Genomic DNA, 21,588 nt, shown 5'->3' with positions numbered 1-21,588 from the left:
CCCCCGCTCCCGCCGTCGCCCCCGGCCCCCCGCACCCCGTCCTCTGCCTCCCCCGCCCGACACCCCCCGTCTCTCTCGCTCCCACAGTGTGAACGATCCCGGCAACATGTCCTTCGTGAAAGAAACTGTGGATAAATTGTTGAAGGGCTACGACATCCGCCTCCGGCCGGATTTCGGAGGTGAGTCGCCCTGCCCGGGCTCCCCCCCTGCTCTCCCCGGGGCTGCCGGCGTTCCCGCACGGCGCAGCCGGCTCCCGGCGCCCCCGCTGCCGCGGTCCCTCTCGCCGCCAGGTCTCGGAACGGAGGCGGGTAACGGGTCTCGTCTGCCCGCAGGTCCGCCCGTCTGCGTGGGGATGAACATCGACATCGCCAGCATCGACATGGTTTCCGAAGTCAACATGGTGAGTAGCGGGGGGGCCCGGCCGGGGCTGGGGCTGCCGCCCGGCGGGTCACAGCCGCCCGTTCCCCGTCCCTCCCCTCGCATCAAGCCGCCGCTACCTCGGCGGGCGGCGGCCGAGCAACGCGGGGCGCCGAGCGCTGCCCTTTCCGCCTGAAAACTTTTATTTCCCCGGGGACGCGCTCCCCCCCGCCGCTTCCCCCTCTGGCTGCCGGCGGCCGCCTCCGCGGGTGTGCGCGGCCCGGCCGAGCCCGGGGGTGCCGGGCCGCCTGACTCCCCCGCCGCCCTCTCCTCCCGTTACCTCCCGGGCGCCGCCGGCCGGAGCTCGCTGGGGCTCGGCCGGGCCGCCGGCACCCGGCGCGGCCTCGCAGGCGGCGGGGCGCGGAGCGGAGCGGGCCGGCGGCGGCGGGGTTCCCGGGGCCGGCGGCGGGGCCGAAGGGCCGCGGCTGTCGGCATCTCCCCGCTTCGTGCGCCGTTCGGGGGGAAAAGCCCCGAACAAGCCAGCCCCGCTTGTCGGTGGATGAACTCTGAGATGTGCGAGTGTGTTCATTTCTGTGGAACACCCAGCGCGGGCGCGATTGTGTGTGGACTTGGGAGGAATTGTAATGTCGCTCGGCAGAGTGACACTGTTGGGGGCTGCCGGGCTCACGGAGGAGAGGGGACGTGTGCAGGGTGCTTCGGTGGTTTGGTCCCCTCGTCTGTGTAGTTTGGTGGTTTGGGGTTAGAAGCTGAAATTGCTGTTTCTTGCCCTGATCCTAAATGTGAGGTGGGTTTTTCATGTTCCTCAGCAAATTAGTCCTTCCCTCTGTATCGCAGATTTTTCCTTCTGCAAACCTGAGGTAAAAAGACCAGCCTACTCTGCAGTGCTGTAGTTACAATTATGGTGTTAAAAATAATAATCTGCACGTTTGGAAGCTGAGCTCTCTTTTAGTAGGTATGACATGACACCCTACTACCCTTCCTTCAATGCACTGCTGTGGTGTTACAAGCTGGCATAGCTTGCCCTTATAGATGATCTGTGTATTTTTATTAATCCTGCCCCTTCTTTCACCTGCTTGACACAGAATTCCGGAGACAGAAACTTTTGCCCTGCTTCCGATCTTTTGAAAAGGGGTTTTAACAGAGATACAATTACCTGGTTGCAGTTAAATGTGCCACCAACGTCTGCCTTGCTACTCATTCAGGATGGACAAATGAGAGAGTTTGTTCTTACAAGAGTTTATTTTAAGCTTCCTGCAACTTCAGGCAGCTGCAGAGACACCTCCTGTATTCCACATACCTTTCTGTACCTGTAGGATTGAGTCTCAAAAAAAATGGAAGCTGAGTCTTTGAAGAGTAATTGAAAAGTCTGACTTCACTATCCCCACCGCCACCTTCCCCACCTTTGGCTATGCTCCAGGCTTCAGGAAGCACTACATTGTGCATTGAATTAATATATGAAACTTTGTGTATGTGAAGTGCCACACAGGCAATAAATATCAGAGAAAGGTAGACTGAGACTGGAAAAAAAATGAGGGGATGTGTGCTGGGTTTTGCAAGCCATTGTGTCCTGTCCCCCCCTCCCCAGCTGTGGGAAAGCCTGTTGGGTTTAAATAACAACTTGCCCAACCCACTGGCAGGGGTATAAGGAAAAGAAAGTAATTACACTGTTCTTTATGCTGCTAGACTGAGTAATTAGATCTTGAATGGTACAGGAGCAACTGAAGAGGATGGGTGCCATCCCTGTCTTCTGGACAGTGAGCCGGCATACTAATGACTTAAGTTTCTAGTAGCCCCTGTTTGTTGCCAGAGCTGTAAAGAAGCGTTTTTTCCCCATGCCCTCTCCTGGGGCAATGCAAAGTCTGAAAAATACCAATACAGATCTTGCAACAGAAACAAGTGTGTGTTTCTGAAGGGGGCTGGTGAAGTACTGTTGTTACAAAAGCTGTATTAATTTACTTCAGGAAAAATGAGCAGAAAGGGCTTCTGGTTGGTGAACAACTTACTACAACTGGAGTTTCATCTGTGCTGGTCTCTCCTCCCTCTGAAAAAAGTCATCTTTGACTAAGCACAGCTATATTCAAGAACTGCTTGAGTTGATTACGTCCACTTATTTTAGGTAACTTTGAACTTATCTGCAAAGATTCTTGAGTAAATATCAAGAAACGGTGAATAAGGATGAACAGAAGGCGCTTTTCAAGATTACTGAAGTATATACCTCCTAAGATAGTAATTTGGAGAGGAAAAAAAGGCACAGTTAGTTTGAAGACATGAGGCATTGCTGTTGAACCTCATGCTGGTTACCACCTAAACTTTTAATCTTTGACATATTCTTTCATTTAATCCCAAGCAGATATGAGCACTGACCTTTAGCCTCATCAACTATTGAAATGTCTTACGACAGTTTCTCTCTATGAACTGTGGTAGTATGGACATTAATTCCTTTGATTTAAATCTAGGCGTTAGTGTAACCTTTTATAAATTAGCTTGTTAAAATTCATCTCTATATTAAAAATAAAATAACCAGAGAATTAACATTCTTCAATTTTATGAATATAAATAAAAAGTTATTACAGCAAGTTTTATTATACTGCCTTCTAGGCAGCCTGTAATGTAGCTTTCAGTGATATGATGACAATTCTTTGTAACAAGAATTACAGCTTGTGTCATACTCTTTTCTATTCTTAATCAAACTGTAGGCTTATGTATAATATATTCCTGTATGAATCTTCAGTTACTAGTTAGTCATTTGGCTTTACAGAATTTTAAAAATTTGTGTATTTTTAGTCTTTCTGTTGAAAATTAATAATAATCCTTTCCCTTCCATACATACAGGCTATTTTTTAGGATAGACTTATTGAATAGTAACATGCATATTTCTCAGATTACTTGGAACCATTAACATTTTTCTTTACTTTTGATGCTGAAATAGTAAGCTGGATCAGGAGGACTGATGCAAGTATCAGGACTGCACAGCATCAAATTGTTTTACTGAAGAGTTTTAAAAAAGCAGTTTCTATTTGATCTCATAACATCTTGCATATATTGAGTAGCATTATTGAAATTGTTACTGTGCTACACTATTTACATTATACTGAAAATACTGAACATTTATGAAGTAAAAAGAATATGCTTTGATATTTATGCTTTGAGTTAACATATTTGGTAGCAAGAACGAGTTAATGAAGTTGCATGTGAGAAGTGCATGGTTCAAGGAAGGGCTGCAGTCTGTTAATGACTTGCACCCCCCCACACACACATATATATATATATGCATATATATATATATTTCCATAGTCCTTTACATCTCTGCTTTGCCTGTGCATGCTTTCCCATTATTATTTGCCTATTTCACAAATTATACCTGTAATTGGGTACTTAACCACCTACCTATTCTTGTGCATACCTCCAATAATTGCATTTTAAACTGCTGTAAATGCCTGTAAAATGTACAGTAATGTACGTTTCCAAACAAAGTACTAATCAATAATAACAGATGTAATACTGAGAAAATACTGTAAGTCATCTTACAAATAAAGAGTATCAAAGATTACTGTTGTCAGATTTCAATAATTTAGCTTTATAATTTATCGTTTTACATGATATGGGTTGATTGTGTTCTGTACTTTCTGTGTTTTAGAGGTATGTTTTGCTTAGATGATGTGAATTAACAAAGATACACTTCTCGTGCTTTTTACTAGTCTGTCAGCCTATTTCCAATCAGGCAGGATCCACATTTTGTGATTTTTTTTTTTTTATAGTCTCATTCTTGTTCAGCATTTGGTCTGTGAATCAAATACGTTAGTTCCAGGCAGATAATTTTCAAGCACCCAAATACTCCCGTAGCTTTTTATCCTTAGGAAGTTAAATAATCAATACATTGAATCTCCCAAATAACCCCCTCTTTAAACCTATCATTATAGCTGAAAGACTGAGGTGCTGTGCATTCATTTTACCATCATTTTAGAATGTGTTTTATAGTTTATGGGAGGTAAAGCTATAAAGCAGATAGAGAAAACAAGTGGATCGGTGCAAAAATGAACCTTTCCTTAGAGATAATGTTTTGTAGAGAATAGTATGGTCTCCTGTAAGTAAGGAAACTTGCACTACTGCTCTCTGAAGTGCTCTCTGCGTTCCCTTTGTGTATGGAGGAGACTTCAGAGCTGTTCATCCAGGGCTTTTCAAAGGCTCTAATTTCAATAAAATTAAACCAGCAAAACCCAGGAGGCATCATTGTCTATATAGTCATCCTGCTGTTCTGAGAATACTGTACTCAGAAAATTAGTTTAACATAAAGTCAGGCCATAAAACTTACGAGTTGTTGTTTCTGAAAAAAGATGTAATCTGTTCTATGGTAACGCTGTAATTTTTTATTTTTACATATGTTCCATTATAAAAATGCAAGTATGCATATGGACTTCATTGGGTGCCTGCTGATTTTCAAAGCAGTTTTGACATCTTTCTGACAAACCGTGTTTTAGTTGCTGCGCTAAGGTCAACTAAAGTTCTTACTCACTGAGAGCAAGTATTGTTTACTTTCCTTACATAGTGATGCATAAATAATTATTTTTAGGTCAATTAATTCATACTTCACCTGAAGTACTGAAAGTGCAGAACCTTCATACTTCGGTTGATGAGATTTGTCACATCTCACTTTAGATGTCTAAAAAACAGAGGTGGGATTCAGTTTATGTAAATTGAGATGTATACAATTAGATGTCTAAATAAGAGCTGGATTTCTAAGTTCTACAACCACAGTTAACGGAGGTCTGAAACAGAATGTGGCTGCTTAGGCAAAGGCGTTTACTGTCATTTTGGTTTCATGGTATCATACTTGCTCTCTTATTTCCAGTCCAGATTGGTACAAATTGCAGCCATGTCTGTGTGCTCTGTGCACGTGTGTTAGACATAGCATCAGCTCCTGAAGTTTAAACAACTGGGTCTTATTGTCAATAGAGGTAATGGGAATACAGAGAGCTATTTATCTTAAAATAGAGAAGACACTTTAATAGTGCTTCTTAGGTATTTTGGGCACCTCAGGGTAGCCCTTTTGGACTCCAGCTGTCTCTCCAGAAGGGTAGGGGACTTCCATAGATCCTCTTATATGTTCCTGTAGACCCAGCCCTGTGCTGGGGTCCTGCATAATCCAGGGCATCCAAAATAGCACCAGACACCATTGCTTAGGGAAGTGAATTGTTCCCTAGGTGTCCAGCCAAAGCTCATCCTCCAGGCTGCCTCTGGAATCAGGAGGAGGAGACAGGCACTATTTTGTGAGGTGTACCTTAGATATCTGCGTGGGGTTTTTTTAAGATGGATGGATTTGGCTTTTGGGAGGTGTCCGTCTTTCCTGAATAGCTATGGAGAGAGCCAAGGCAACTTGGTTAGTCTTTGAGTAGCGACAGCGAGGTGCAATGAAATGTAACCTATGGTTCCCATCATAAATGTAGCTTATACTGCCTGCTGTAAACAGCTGCTTTCTAAACACTTTGCAAATAGAATCTCGAAGTTACCTCATGCAGGAAATCATAACTGAGTTGTGACATATTTTGCTTTGAAGATTCAGATGGAGGAATTAAATGAGTTGTACTAATAGAGTGATTACATAATCATTTTTATTGCAAACACAAGTTTTCTAGCTAGAAGAAGATTCATGTGTGCAGTGCTTATAACTTGATTGCAAATCACAAGAGTATAAAATAGAATATATAACTTTATATATTGATTTTTGCTTTTATGTATTTTACAATTTAATGTGCATGGGGAGACTAGTAGATCATACTAAATAGATATGGCAGATAGACCTTATACATAATTTTGTGTATGTGTGTGTATATATATATGTATGTATTTCATAGATAACATAAGGGAAGAAAAAGGAGGAAGAGGAAAGAAATACTGCCCAAGGAGGGAAGCATCTCCTGAGGCCAGCATAGCCCTGCAAACAGTGCTGTCACTGTGCCGGTGAGGAGCCAGCAGCCATCTACTAGGAGACAGCAGCAACGGGTGCTGCTCCTGGAGGACAGTCTATCTGAGCAGGTTACCTGTTCTCTAGTTGCCGGCTGGCAACAAGGGCAGCTTTACTTCTAATCCTCTGTCTTGGACCCATCCATTTTTCTTCCTCAGGACAGTACCCATGAGCTCCCCCAGCCTGCCTCACTCTCTCGCTCCACTCGGTCGTGTTTTGTAGTTCCCGTTGACAGAGAGAGAGGAGTGCTTGTAGCAGACAGCGTGACAGGAGAATGACTCCTCTTTGGTCAAGGGAATTGATGACAGGCTTCTGCTTATCTGCAGAGGAAAGTGGCTGCTGTGAAGGGGAAGAAATACCTGCTTATGCAGAGACAAGGAGATAGTTAATGTCGCTGGGAGGTGGCAGTAGGCTTTTTAAGAGCCAGCTCCAGCTGCCAGCATTGAATCATCCAGACCTGGATGATGAAATAGATACGATCTGTGATGACATCAAACTGGAGTAATTGCAAACATTTCAGGGGACAAAAAGGAAACTGGAAATGATGTTTACAGATTGGAGGAATGGCCCTAAATGAAGAAGGGGCAAGCACAAAGTGCTACGTTTTGTAAGGAAGGAAGAATCCAGTATTTACAATGATGAAGAATTGGCTAAGCAGCAGTGCAGGAAAAAAGGATGTGGAAGTTTTGCTGGATCAGAGTCTAAAGCAAGTGAAAAAGGTAATCCAAGTCACAGCTGAAATACAATTGAAAAAGGACACTTACTCTCGAGTACGTAGATAGAAGTGTCATTCACAAGACACGGGTTTCTCTGTCCGCCATTAGTGAAGCCTGAGCAAGAACGCTGTGTCCAGTGTTTTTGCACTGGCTTTCAGGGAGATGGAAGCAAACAGGAGTAGTAGAGAAAGGAAACAAATGTTTCTAATTAAAATAATGACAAAACAGGGTGTATGCAGCAGTGTTCAAGTAAATGGGTTTGTTTGGCACTGAAAAATAGGATGGAGAGAGGACATAAATTTCACAGTATGTAGGAAGCTGATGGTGAGGGGATGATGATCAGCAGTTCTTCAGAAACATTTGAAGTAAGACCTGAAGAAATTAATTAATTGATTTCAGATCAGTTTTCAGCTAGCTACATGTGTTGTAGCATCTTGTTTGTTGCAGGTTTTCAAGAAGAGACCAAAAAAATACCTCTCCTGGTGGTGTTGCTCTTGCCTCTGGAGAGGCTGGGCTAACTGATGGTTTGAGATCTTTTCCAGCACTGTGTTTCTGTGAATCTGTGCTATGATTTGATTATTATTTCTGTCAGGGCTCCCCTGAGTTGTGCACACAAGTGTGTCTTGGTGTGGTTTCAGATGCACCTGTTGGTCTCTGCAGAATCTCTGCAGGTCTCTGCAGCATCTCTGATGCTGCAGAAGATCAAGTTTCCCATAGGACATTTGTAGTATATGCCAGTGTCAGAAGGACATGCCATGCCATCTGACATCTGACATGTCATTAGTTACCAACATCATGTTCTTGGTATCTTTGCATTGATGGTAACAGCTGGTGCATGTATGTCCTTCCAAATATACTGGTCATAAAGAAAGAGTTATAAAGTACAAGGTCAGGAGTCTGTGCATATAATCATTAAGTAAATATTTACTTCTATGGACAGCATTTCATCATGCCTAAGTAATAGAAGTACACTAATTTAAGTGGTGTAGGAGTGGAAAATTCACAAAAACTTTATGGATTTATACCTACTCTGTGACTAGGAGTTTTTTCCATTCCTTTGAAGACAGAAGAAAGAGAGAAGGGGAAGAGTGATGTTTATATGAAGATTTCTGTTCATGCATTGGGTGCTTCTTCAGATAATTTAATGTCTGTAGTCATACAAAAAGCTTAGAAATTTGATAAAAGCACAGCAGACAATCTCATACTTGGCAGAATACAACATATAAATGTACAAGAACACCCATGACACATCTGACTAAAGGTTCACCCAGCCAAGTGTCCAGGCTCTGATACTGGTCAGTAGTGGATGCTTAGGGAAGAATAAAATAAGTTAATACTTGTTTAATGTACTCTTGCCACCTCCCATGATTTGTGACTTCAGACTTTCTGAGTCTCAGGACTCTCAGAGAGAGTACTTTTAGTTTAGGTGTCACCAGAGCATTGGGATCATTTAATAATGATACTCTTTTCCTCGCAATTTTTATTTTAATAAAGATTTGATTATATAAAGGACTTAAACTCAGGTAGTATCAAGTGCAATCCATCAATACTGAAGGATAATAAAAACTTTCAGAGGAAGAGGTTGAGTAATATTTAGCTACCATTAGGGGGGTTTTAGCTTATGCAGGACAAACTTTCTTTTTTCTCCCCTATGACACAAAGTCATAAAAAATAGCTGGAAGAAGAATCATTTCAAAAGGAGAGTTCATTTAATATTTGTAATTGAATTTCACAGTTCCTTATAACTACAGATATTGCAAGGAAAAAATCCCAAGTCTAGGCATGTCTAATTCATTATTCACTATTATGGATTTGAACCAATAATTTTGGCAAAATAATTTGTTCTCTCAGCAGTTAGAAACCAGTTACAGGTTGCTGTGATAATGTAACCTGCAATATGAATGTAATAATGCATACAGCAGAGAGGGAAGGTAAAACAGCTGTGCTGGGAGGTCTGCAGTTACACTGGATAATTGGCAGTTCAATAGCAGTTAATGACTTTTTTCTTTATACTAATATGAATGTTGAATTTTCATTAGTTCATGGGAATGTCTCCATGGCACAATACAGCACACTGCAGAGATGCCAGAGGTACCTCTGGTGCAGCTAGTACCGTTTCTGGAAGCTGTGAAGTTAGGTCAATACAGAGCTCTGTACAGGATGGTTGTGTCAGTGGAGGTTAGGTCCTTGAATATGGCTTTTTTGACAAGCTTTGAATAGGTTATCCAGTGTATGATCAGTGTCCAGCCAGAGCTCATCACCAGCCCTCCCTTTAACAGAGAGAAGTGCTTCCATAAGACATTATCTTTTGTTCTAAGACAGGCATTTAAGGCAGTAAGGATGCCTGGCTCTCTAGAAGTGCCTGCCTAGAAGTGCTAACAGGGTAATGAGGTGGAGAAGACAATGGGAAGAGCTGACTGTCCTAGGATAGATGCTAAGTGTTTAGTTAATGTTGGGGTGAATTCCACCGACTGTTGCCCCTTAACCTGCCTTTTCGAAGGTAAGTAGAAGACTGTGCTGAACTGGTACACAGTTGATCTTCAGCAGCACTAAGTAATACTACCCAGCAGGTTAATGCATGTAAAATTCTGTGTACAGTTTGAACTATGGACGGGTTTTCAAGTGGACTTTGTGTTGAGTCCTGAAGTGAAATACACGTAGGACCGAGAAGATAACCCTTAAAAGCAAGCTCAGATCCACGTGATTAAAAATCCTCATCCCTTGCTCTTTTGAGTTGTGAGATAGCCCCACTATCATACTCTGCTGGCCTGTTAACCCTAAAGTTACCTGAAAGGAAGAGCTTCATTCCCTTGAGTCACATATGGCTATTTCCTCATCACATGAGGGACATTTTAACATCTCCCATTCAGGTGGCTACTTAGCCATCATAAGCTTAGCACATGAGCTCATTGCTTAGTTACAGTATCAAATGTAGAGCTGTAATCCAACTCAGGGGCCACGTAAACTCAGCTGGGCAGGGCCCTCCACCCTTTGGCGCTGGGCTGGTACAGAATCAATGAGCCAACGGCTTCCCCTTCCAGGACCTGGGCTTGGCTATGCAGGGAACCTGAGCCCCTCTCACATTTTTCAGTGGGGATGCAAGTCTGAAAGAGCAAAAAATGGAATGCTAAAATATAAACTAGTGGAAATGGTTTTTCTACTTAATCAAACATTTTGTAAGCAGATAGCTATTTTTCTTGGTGCTTTCTGATGCCACTGTGCTTTTAAAATGTACTGAAATTTTGAAGTTAAAAATAATAGACAATACAAAAATGCATTTAAATTCTGAATTTTAAAGTACACGAACTCAAAGTGGGAGTACTGAGTAATGCAGTAAGTCTTGTTATTCATTAAAGATAAAAAAGATGAACTTAGGCCTTTTTTTGTAATATTACACAATGACATGCCTGCGTTTCTCTGCACCAGCAGTGTTTTTTCTTTAGCTTCTGACCTCCTGGGCTATTCAGATAACAATACTTGGCTTTCTAAGCATTTTCTAATCATGTAAAATAGGCTTTGTATTTGAAAAACAAAAACATCTCCACAGACAACAGGAACTTTTGATAAATGTCTGCAGGTCTTACAGAACAGATACAACTCTCAATTTTGTTTTTGAAAGGACCCCATAAGCTATGGATCTGCTAGATTTAAGAGTCGTGATGCTCCTGATAATCCGTAGACTGTCAAGATTTCTGTGCTTGAGCGCAGCCCCTGAGCTCAGGCATGCACCCATCATATCTTAATCATTAGCAGGGATTTAGCCCAGCATTTTCCCAGGTGATGCTTGGGTATTCCCTGGAGGTTAGCACATGCCAGGTCCATTCCCAGTAGGCAGCTTGGATGCAGCTGCTTTTGCTGTGAAATAAGTTAATCTAGATAGAACAAGCTGTGTCATGCCACGCTATGCCACACCGCTTGTCCTTCAGACCAGAAAATTCCCTGGCTCACTTTATTTGCTAGGCTGGATATATCCAAAAAGTGCAGTGCGTTTGCGTCCATGTGAAGTTGTGTAGTCACCCTTCCTGGTGGGAGAGCTGTGACTCTCCAGAGGGCCATACACCCTATCTGACTGGCAATACCTGTGTTAGAAGGTAAGTCATTGGGGAGAGCTGGTTACTTTCCATTCTCTGCACAAGGAGCACGGCATGGGCCAAATGCCCATCTGTTACCCTTCTGGCAGGAGGTAAAGTGAATGCCACCTGCATGTCCTCTTGACTGCCCTGCTCACAGAGCTCTTGGTTTCTCTGTGGGAATGTGTTTTTTAGAGAACGTAGGTGGGCAGACGTTCTCTGCACGTTGGGAAACTGCTGTTGCAGACTTGGCTTTCAGAGATGAGTTCTGTCTTTTGGTCTTGCTTGGATTCATACCCATTGACAGTGACTTCCCACACAGTTTGAAAGCTGCACGTTGAGCTGCATCACAGAGCAGAAAGCTCTGGTAGGTGAGTGACAGCTACCTACAAAGAGAAGGAGCTTGAGGTGGCATCCAAGCCATCCAAGCCAGCTACACTGGGCAGTTGACATGCACTTTAATTCAGATGGACGATGCTGTTCACCTTGGTTTAGGTAGATAATGGTGTTTCAGTGGAGGATTTCCAGAGTACTTGCCTCTCTTCATGAAAACAAACTAAAGAAAGTACCAGCGTCCCTTCAGTAGCCTTTGTTAGGCACCTAGAATGTAGCTGGAAGTTAATTGGCTAGATGCGGTAGACTGTACTTCACCTTTACCTTGTGCAACAGAGAAAGCAGGTTGTCCTTGAGCAGTAACGGGTTATGGAATGTGGAGGGAAGTAGTTAGCGGTACCCATGTGTGTGTGATGAATGAGAGGTGATTAAGAGAAAGCAATTTTAAGGAGGAAATATTTCATTTCCTTTTAATCAAAAAACGGTGTCTCCTTTGGCATTTCTTCCATTTTTTTTTTTTTTTTCTGAGAAAAGTAGTTGAGCTAGCTTGGGGATAAATTAGCTATTTTAAAAATGTTGATCATCTGTCTACAAGTCTTTTTATAAACCCTCACCCTTAAATGGACAGAAAAAAAGGCAGAAGAAAAAGATGGACAGTGAATTAGAAAATGCATTTAAGATAGTTGATCAGCTTATCTTTCCAGTAGATCCACTTTAGTTGCAAGCTCATATATTATTAACCTGACTGTAAAGTACTGCATCAATGTTGATACTGTATGTCTTTCCCGGCATACCCATTTATGTGGTGTTAGGTGCTGTTTGAATCGGATGCTGATGCTGTAATTTGGAAAGGGAAGCCAGAAGTTTGCATAAAGTAATCTTGTTATCCATTAGTGAAGTATTTCTTTGTCTTTACATTGAAAAAAAATATAATTTCAACCTCTGAAGAAGATCCCTTTTGCTTAGCCTTCCTAAAGAAATAATGTAACCCTTACACTCATGGTGTTATCCCTTTCCCTCATTAGTCACACCTAAAAGGATCTGATTTATAATCTTGCCTTATATTCCTCTAATTTACCCACAAACTCACATGTATAATGACATGTAGTAGCCTGATGGCACAAAGGTTTCTATATGTGCAAAGTGGTTTAACTGAAGAAACAAATTATTCCACTCAGGTAGAATTATTCCTATTAATTCACTGCTGGTGCTCACTGAACAGCTGTCGTTAAGACAGAAGTCGTAGTCATTTGTTACTACTTTTCCTTAAAAGTCCCTGAATGATTTTTTCTTTTAATAACTCCAGAAAGTGACCAAATCTCATGAGACTCCTGTATCAATCTTCTGCAGTTTTTCTTTCTCTTCCCTCCTGACTCAATTATTTTCATTTATTGTGTTCTAAAGCAAGAGGCTGCATTTTCCTTGTCATTATTTTTCTGGTCCTTTTCCTAAGGTGTGTAGTATAACAACAACAACAACAACAACAAAAAAATCTGTTGTGGGAAAACCAGATCCCTCCCTCTCCCTGAAAAGACTGCTGAATTAAGCTAAATACAAACATAGCTTGCTATTTTCTGGCACACAGTTGGCTCCTTCCGAGCTTCACTGTAGCTGATGCTTGCTGCTGCATGGCATGGTAATAAATGAGATCTAAAATTCTTTGCAACACTATATGCTCTTTGATTATAACACAGAGCAATATTGACTGTCATGTGCACCCTACTATGTGTGGCATTGTTGAAACCTGTGCCTCTTTATACATTGGTAACTTATTGTGGCCTTCTTTGTGATAATAAAACCAAAGCAAACCTGAAATAAGATGTTATGATGAATCTATACTTAATGGCAAATCGCTTGTGAGGAATTTGATTAAAACACAGCAATAATGCAGTAACAATGCTGAAGAATCAGAAGATGGATTTAGTTAATTGCTTCTAGAGGATACAAAATGAAATATGCCTTTCAAAGATGAGTGATAAATCTTCAGATATCTGGAAATAATGGGTGTGAAGAATTGACTATATGTAATGTTGATGAAGGCAATCAAAGGATGAAAGTGTCAGGGTTACTTTTCAATTTGTCATTGAATTGTGGTCATCTATCAATGCAACTAGATTTTGTCCTAGCCTCTACCAAGATAATAGTGTATTTCCATCTTTTTATCGCTGTTGTCCCTTGCTGAATCTTCATGTCTATTACTCTCAGGTCATCTTTTTGTCATAAGTTGGTATTTTTTCATCGGTTCTTGCAGCACAATCAACCCACTGCCAGTTAGGCTTTTTCATATTCTTCAAGAGACCCTTGCCTACAGCTGGCTGCCCTGCTGCATCACTCAACACTCAGCTTCAAATCCTTCTCTGGGTCTTCTTTTCTACTAGCCTGGCTGTCTGTGCAGGCATGTTAATTTCTTTGAAAGCAGAAACTGCTTATTTTTAATGACACTATTATGCAGTTTCTTATTCATTTATTTATTTTGGCTTGAATAGCAGACATTTGTGCCCTATGACTAAACGTAAGGAGGATTAAGTCTTCAAAAGACTTGAGGGACCAGACTTTTGCAAAAGAATCCTCCAGTTTACTCCTACCTGTGCTTCCGCTGTAGTGAGCCATGCTATAAACTGTGACTGTTCCTAATGTCATTAGAGAACACCAGGAAGGCAGGCTGGGTGGAAATTGTTCAAATTTTAGATTACTATAAGGTCGTAGAGGAAGTGAAAGTTTGATTTTATTTGGTTATCATTGCTCAGCAGGGGCAGGGTATGTTTATTGTTTTTCACAAAACCCATTGGTAAATAGACAGTTACTCAGAAGGAGCTGTGGTCTCCACGTGATCAAAAACACATATTCAATATTCCTCCAAGACACATTTTACTAATTGACTGAAAAAAACTCCAGAGGAGACTATCTTAGCATATTATGTCATATCAGACTTCTGAGGACCACATTCTCTTTCCTAGGGAAAATACAGTGTTAGATTTGGCTATTACATGCAGTGGTGCAGTTTCAGTGGCGTCAAAGGGAAGAGGTTTCAGCCCATTTTCTGTCGGCTGTCACACAGAGTGGCAGAGGCAAAGTAATCCAGCACTAATGCCGATATCCTGACCATCAGCTTGTCCTGTTGTGTCATCGTAGGATGGCACAAAAGCTACAAGCACGCAGATCTTCACACCAAGACTGGAATTTTTAAGCAATTAGGTATCATAGCCTTAATTTTTAGATACTCCGAAGGGGGAGAAGTGATCATGCCTTCCATCCTGTGTATATTCCCTGAAAAACTGGGACCACAGCATTGTATTGGAGAATGTGTTAAAAGCAGCAGCAGCATTGTTTGTAATTACAAGACTAAATTCCAAAAATACTTGTAATCTTCATTTCTTTGAAAAAAACTTTTCTCAGGCATTACCTCTGTTGATCGTCCCATGAACTGTACAAATTTTAGGTCTCATTCTGCCCTCTCCTTGTTTCTAAGAGCAGCAAAACACATAAAAGAACTGCGGCTGGTGTTCAGTTCAGCATCTTCGTACAGATGTGTACAGTATTACTCCTGAGCTTTGCAAGAATATTGGCTGGAGTTCTCAAATGCTGGTGTGTTTCTAAAACTTGTCCTTTTGCATTAATCGCTCTCTGGCTTACCTTTGTTGTTTATCAAGTGTTCTCTTTAGTGGCCACCAACTGTAGTGCCAGTCATGATTCCTGCTGTTACATTGTCTAGCGTTGTACTGTAAGCTTTATGCATGAAAAGGAGCTTTTTTGATCCAGAGATCTAGGAAATAGCCAGATCCTTTTCTGGCGTCTAGCTGTTGGTTATTGTCTCAGTGCAAGAGAGTAAATAAGAAGCTGAGGATTCCCTTTGGGCACCCTGTTGGAAATACCTCCCTGGAGATAATACCTCCTTTCCGTCTAGGTGAGATATGGAGAGAAGCTTGTTGGGGTGAACAGAGAACAGAATTTGTGTTCAGCAGGGTCTGTTTGATACTTGGATGATGTGGCAGTGCCGTATTTCTGTAGTCCTTGCTCTGCTGCAGTTCATGCTGGGAGCTGGCCCAGTCTGGCCAGTTTGGGATCAGTGGAATAAGAAGGTGATTTAAGACAACAACTTTTCCCATTTTTCCCTTCAGCTATTCTGACTGTAAGCTCTACCTGATGAAGATCCGATCCCTACATTTTCAAAACAATGTTTTCTTAATTCTTTTCAAGCAAAACTCCCAGTGAAAAATACGGAAACTGAATAAAAAGTTTTGTTTGACTGGGTGTCTATTATCTACCAGCAGGTCCAACACTATTGTTTTCTTATTTTCCCTTCATGGGAATAAACAAACTAGAGCATTAGATGTTGATAAAAGGGGAGAAAAAAAAATATTTTATTAATTATTCAATAATCTCCAGAGGCTCAGTGTCATTTGGAGTTAGTGTACATCCCAAAGAAATTATTAAAGACTTTCAAGTTCAACAGTTACTGTTGGACCACAAGGAAATATCCTCAGGAACAAAATTTTACATGACCTGCATTCATGTGCGTGTCTGTGTTTCTTCTACTGTCCCATCACGACTCTCAGTTCCTTCTCTCGACTTAGTTACATGAAAAAGGCAGGGGGAGACACAGATAGAGACACTGCTGCCAACAGGCTACTTCATGACAGTTTTGGAAAATGTTCCTGAGTACTGGAAGTCCAACCAAACCTACCAATAAACTCTTGTAGCTGTTTATGGGGTGGCTTTGGCCCCTGCCAGCTGGTGCTCCCTCAGAGGCTTCCTAGGCGCTGCTCAGAAGTCTGCACATGCCAGAGATGCTTCTGATACCCAGCTAGCACAGAACCTTCCCTTTTGGAAAGGTGAGAAAGTCCAACAGTAAGGATTCGAGTTGTTTTTGCCAGGTGGCCTCAGTGCCAGAGTATATGTTTAATATTCTTGTCATGTTTAATTCACTAGTAGAGACATAGCCATAAGAATCTATTTGAGAAATTTTGTAATACACTTTTTTATTTATATACTTTTATTTTTGTACCAGATGTACAGGCTGCACTGCACTGAGCTTTATTAAACATCCTCACCAAGCCATACCTGTTGAACTTTTAAACAAAGGTGAATTCTCAGTAGGAATTCAGAGCTGGTGAAAATTCCCCACAGTTTTCTGTGACAAAAGACTTCAGTGATGTTTGCAGTTCAGCTTTTCCCAAATAATTTTTTTCTGAAGGAAATGCATGGCTCCAAACTCAACATGCCCCAGACCTAAGCTGATGCTGCACTGGCAGGTTGTTGCTCTTGGGTGTGATGGCCAGCTGCCGGCACACCATCACCCTATGCTTTTTGTCCTTGGCACCATTAGAGCCTCTCTGTGATGCAAGCTTTCCTTCCACTTTCCCTTGTAGCACTCCAAAGAAATATTTGATGTTCAGTGTGCATGAGAGATGAGGGAAAAAATGTCAATGAAGTTCACACAGCTAAAAATTTGTTTGATGTATGCTGAACAAATCAGGTAATTTTTTTTTTAATGCTATGTAGATTTATGTTAACAAAAGTGGGAAACTGTTTATTTTGGAAACACGTCAGTGGAGAACGAAGCCCACTGACTTCTCCATTTATAGCAGCAATCTGGAAGATTTCTGTTAACAAATGCTTTCTCCATACTGAGCTGATCAGACCTACCTGGATTCTCTGCAGACTGACCTTGGAGCCGCTCATGGGGTCCAGAAGGTCTGGTCCTGCCCAAATGCATCTCTTCTCTAGTGAAGAGCCTGACAAGTGAGATGTGGGTGAGGGATAGATAGTTTACAAAACCAAAGTACAATACTCTGTGTCTGTAAGGGAACCGATTACCAAAATATCATGTTAACCATGTATTTGAAATAACTTTGGAAATTGCTTTTCATTGATAGGTCTCAAAAGTTCCATCTAAAGGAGTTAAATAGTCTTATGGTGTGGGGCCACAGACAAGAGAGGAAGCATGTCCTACATCCTTCAGCAGACCAGTGACAGACCCTGCTTTCCTGAGATCTGGTCCAGTTTTTGGTGCAAACGCTGGTACCGTGCAACCCAGTAGGTGCAGATCTGCAGAATGCAGCTGAGTGGCCAATGTCCACATGAGTCAAAGGCTTCTGCTGGAGGTTTGCTTTGTAGAAGTAGTTCTGTTTTGGTTCAGTGGGCTGCATAACAATTGATAGTTGGAGCTCCAGGTGTGTTTATGGAGAGCACCTCTGGTTTGGGCCCATCCAAAAGGGGTAAAGTTGACATGGTCCCGAACAGCTTTGCAGTGTGAACCAAGGTACGGTAAGGGAGAGCAGTTGGCAGATTCACTTCAAAAGCTCATTCCCAATTTGGACTACAGTGCTAATATAGATAACTCAAAGCCATACTGACTCCCATTTTTAGAATGAATTGTCATTTCATTTTGGGCCACTGAAGCACATCTCCATCTGATGTGTTATTTATTCATCACTTAATTAGCAGCTAGTTGTGAAGTGATGTCCTCATCTTTATTCTTCTTTCTGCTGTTTAAGAGCAGCAGTAGTAAATGTAAACAGGTGTAAGAATTGCTATATCAGCTCGTACCAAATGTCTCTTGGCCCGGTATCATATCTCTGACTGGGGCTAGTATCAGGTGTTTAATGAACAGCACAAAAAGTGATACTTCTTGGAAAAATCTCCCAGCCTCCATCATTTTCAGTTCAGGAATATCTGTGTTTGCAGTTTGTTTCTTAATGCTTAAGCTAAAGGATATTAAAATAAATTATTGTGCTTATTTAGCTAATGTGCATCTTGATAAAGGGTCTCTCTATATATGGGTTTTGGCCGCATTTTTCCTTGTAGATCATACTTTCTACAGCATATTGTTATAATGCGCATCATCATCGTTGTTAGTTGCTCTCGTTAAATCTCCAAAGCTCTCCAGTGTCAATCACTGACATTGCAGTGAAATCTGCCTCCTTGCAGTCATTCAGATTTCTGGAAGTTGCTTTCACCAACTGTTTTGTCTGAACACCAGAAATCTTCAAGGTAGAAAAGTATAAAGCAGTGTGTGTCTGTCTGTGCCTGTAAAGGGGAAAAAATGTCAACTGTCCACAAAATTTCTGGACTTTTCCAGTCCAGAAGTCTCAAAGCAGCAGCTTTTTTGCTTTTAATTGCACTAGTACTCAAAAATCTTTCTGAAGTAATGTTTGAATTATGCTATTGGGAATTCAAGAGGAGAAAATCCGAATGTCTTTGGATGTTCAGTCATGGATTAATTTATGTCTGAGACTACTTTTCCTCAAGCTCCTTTTGCCTACAAAACTGAGTTCTGCAGTATAAGGTATAGGAGTGCGTAATCCCTGAGATGAGAGTTTCTGATGACTTCAATGAACTTTAAAAAAAGAAACTGTAATACATTTTGACAGCTGTTAAAATCTGTATTTTTTAATGCAGAATAGGAATTGAGAGCAGATGCAGTATTCTTCCAAGAACTCATGATTACTCCCTTTCCGAAAACATGAAGCTTCAGAAATAAGTAACTGTGAAATCTAGGGCAGAAAAGTGAATAGAGATTAGGATTAAGTATTGTAGCTCTTGAAATGGACAATATAATATTTATTTGCATCATAAAAAGGTGGAAAACAGGATATTTTTTCCTGGGGGCAGGGCATGCTTGGGGTATGGCACCTGGAGACACGCACCCTTATTCAGGAGCTGGTGATGAATTTGCATGTGTCTCAGATTAGATGTAATCTGTGGTTCCCACTGCGCACACCCAGACCTTTCACCGACACACAGTCTTAATTTCTCAGTATGTACTTCCTCACATTCTTCACCTTAGCGTCTTCTTCACCGTTTTCTACTCCAGAACTGATACAGAGTTCTCCAGGTAAGGCAATCATTGCAGCCTCAGGTATGATGAAGAGCAAGAAGAGAATGGGGAATGGGCAGACAGAGGGAGAAGCTAATCCCCACAATAGTTTTCTCAGTCTGTTACGATGCTGCAGAGCACTCAGATTTTTCTCTAGTGGGTTATTTCCAGGACTTTCAAGAGTATTTTGGCAGAGTGACCTGATGGTGCAAGAGGAGTCATGAGTGCCTGTAGGTTTTGCACCCCTCCTTAAGCACAGCCGTGAGTTGTCTGGCTCCAGCATGGATTCCTGCTACAATCACATAGGCAGACAACAGGCTCAAGGTGCCTTTTGAGGAATCAGAGCTCTTGTTCTTGCAGGGTGTGAAGAACCTCTGTAGAAGCCGTCCAAAAGATGTCTGGAGTGTAGAGGAGGAGGACATCAAGTAGTAGACTTAGGGTGATATGAAGTCTTCTCTTGAGGCCATTTCCAGATGCAAACCATTAATTGAGCTGTGTGAGAACCAGACTGTCCACTTAATGGCAATTTTATTATTTACACATTTGTTTTGGCCTATAATCATAAAAATTTAATACTCAAGTGGAACATATTTAAAAAAATATTTCTTGAGAGCCATCACAATTTTTTTATCATAACACTGATTTCTTTTTCAATGTAGTGCTAATTTAATGTGAAAGTGTACTGAAATATTTACTGAAATGTTGCAACAAAACATATATTTTCTTCAAACAGTTTTTTTTTCTAAATGATTTTGTCAAAATCAGTGTACTCTGGCAAACAAACTATAATTTTGATGCTGCATTACTTTTTAGAAAAGTGGAAACAACTATAGTGCTATTGGAATCTACACATTATGGTGCTAAGCGCTCCTAGCAAAGTAAAAGTGCCTGTGTAACAAAACTGGTGTCTGTATGCCTGCTGAATCTGTTTAGTACAAGCGGGAAAATAAAGACTTAAAATAGCCTTTATTTACTTACTACCATGTGGGAGCAATGGCAGAGTTAACTCTGGGAATACAGAAGTGTATTGAAGCCTGAGCTTTCAAGTTCTTGTTTTCACCATTATTTTAGACAGCGCAGGTAACACCAGTGTTTCAGCACAAGATGATCACATCTTTGCTTTGTAACTACATTCTGTGTCACACTCTAGCAAATCTCTGCTTGGAATCAATTTCTTACATAGATATGCTTGGTCATTTATTTATTTATTTGTTCATTTATTTATTTGTTAACGTTTTTTCCAAAGAGGCTTCCCTGAAACAGTTTAGACCTTCTCAGTGGGACCCTGTTGCATCAGATACTTTCAGAGGAATAAACATTACATACCTATTAACTATTTCTCTGAGGATTTATTGTTACAGTAAATTCTAACTGTCTAATCTCAAAAGATAGGGTATGAATATACCCTATCAGGCAGACCTTTATGATCCTCTGTAAAGTTATATGGACTCAGCAAAGGACCACTGATTTTAGAGTATTATTCGCTCTATTAAGTTAGCTGAATGAGTATATGAAGACTGCCTGGGTCAATATTGGGTCCTTCTTGCTCTGGGTAAGGGGCAGGTGCAAAGGGATGTTGGTGTCTTTTGATTGTTGGTATCTGATGAAGTCTATGATGAGCGGTGTAGCATTAGGATTGGTTATACTGGCTGGCGGAGTGTGTATAGCTATAACAGTGTGTCCTTAAACATGCATTAAGCTGGTTGAACTGAAACGAAGCCTCACTAAGTGTGTTTTTCTACACTGGGATTGTAAAAGTCATTAACTGATGCATGCTTAGATTGGGCTATTAATTCCCAGGTAAGACCACGGGTATCACAGAAATCACAGAAAGCCCCGGACTGTCAGGACAGACTTATTACTGGGGCCATACTGGGATAATTTCATACTCCTCAAGATCCTGCTGTCATGCTTACACTCCAAGCTCAGGAAAGTAGCTCCACGTGCACGCAGTGATGTGGCATTTGTAAAGACTGTGACATTGCGTTAGAGGGATTGCTACTGGAGCAGCAAGTCAGCTTTAGAAATTACTCTGACACAGAGACTTAATCTCCTGTTTGATGCGTAATTTGCCCATTTATTTTTGCGATGGATTTATTTAGTAGTTGTTGGGTTTTTTTTTTACACTTTAACCATCACCGAAAGTATATATTGCATATCCTCAGTAACATATGTAGCTACATACATTAGTGAACTGTAGTGAGGAGGAAAGTAAATACTCCAGTTGAAACTGAAAGCCTTTCTTGAAGTTGCAGCATTTTCAGTGCTGTTTTCAAGTGAGACATCTTGTAGCAAGCAATGAGCTGCCTT

The 21,588-nt window shown here is 41.3% G+C and overlaps 1 protein-coding gene across 3 annotated transcripts in view; it reads left to right on the top strand.

Annotated features, from left to right (window-relative positions):
• The window catches only part of GABRB3 (gamma-aminobutyric acid type A receptor subunit beta3), a 200,015-nt gene that overhangs the window by 84,276 nt on the left and 94,151 nt on the right, over positions 1-21,588 (top strand). For all 3 annotated transcript variants that reach the window (XM_056329111.1, XM_056329113.1, XM_056329112.1), the window contains 2 exons: positions 88-179; positions 333-400. In XM_056329111.1, the coding sequence (XP_056185086.1) occupies positions 88-179; positions 333-400 (160 nt within the window). The remainder of the gene's footprint in view (positions 1-87; positions 180-332; positions 401-21,588) is intronic.

The sequence above is a fragment of the Falco biarmicus genome, chromosome 2, assembly GCF_023638135.1.
Source record: "Falco biarmicus isolate bFalBia1 chromosome 2, bFalBia1.pri, whole genome shotgun sequence".
Lineage (NCBI taxonomy): Eukaryota > Metazoa > Chordata > Aves > Falconiformes > Falconidae > Falco > Falco biarmicus.
Note: the sequence above shows the minus strand (reverse complement) of the source record. Positions and strands in the feature narration are given on the sequence as shown.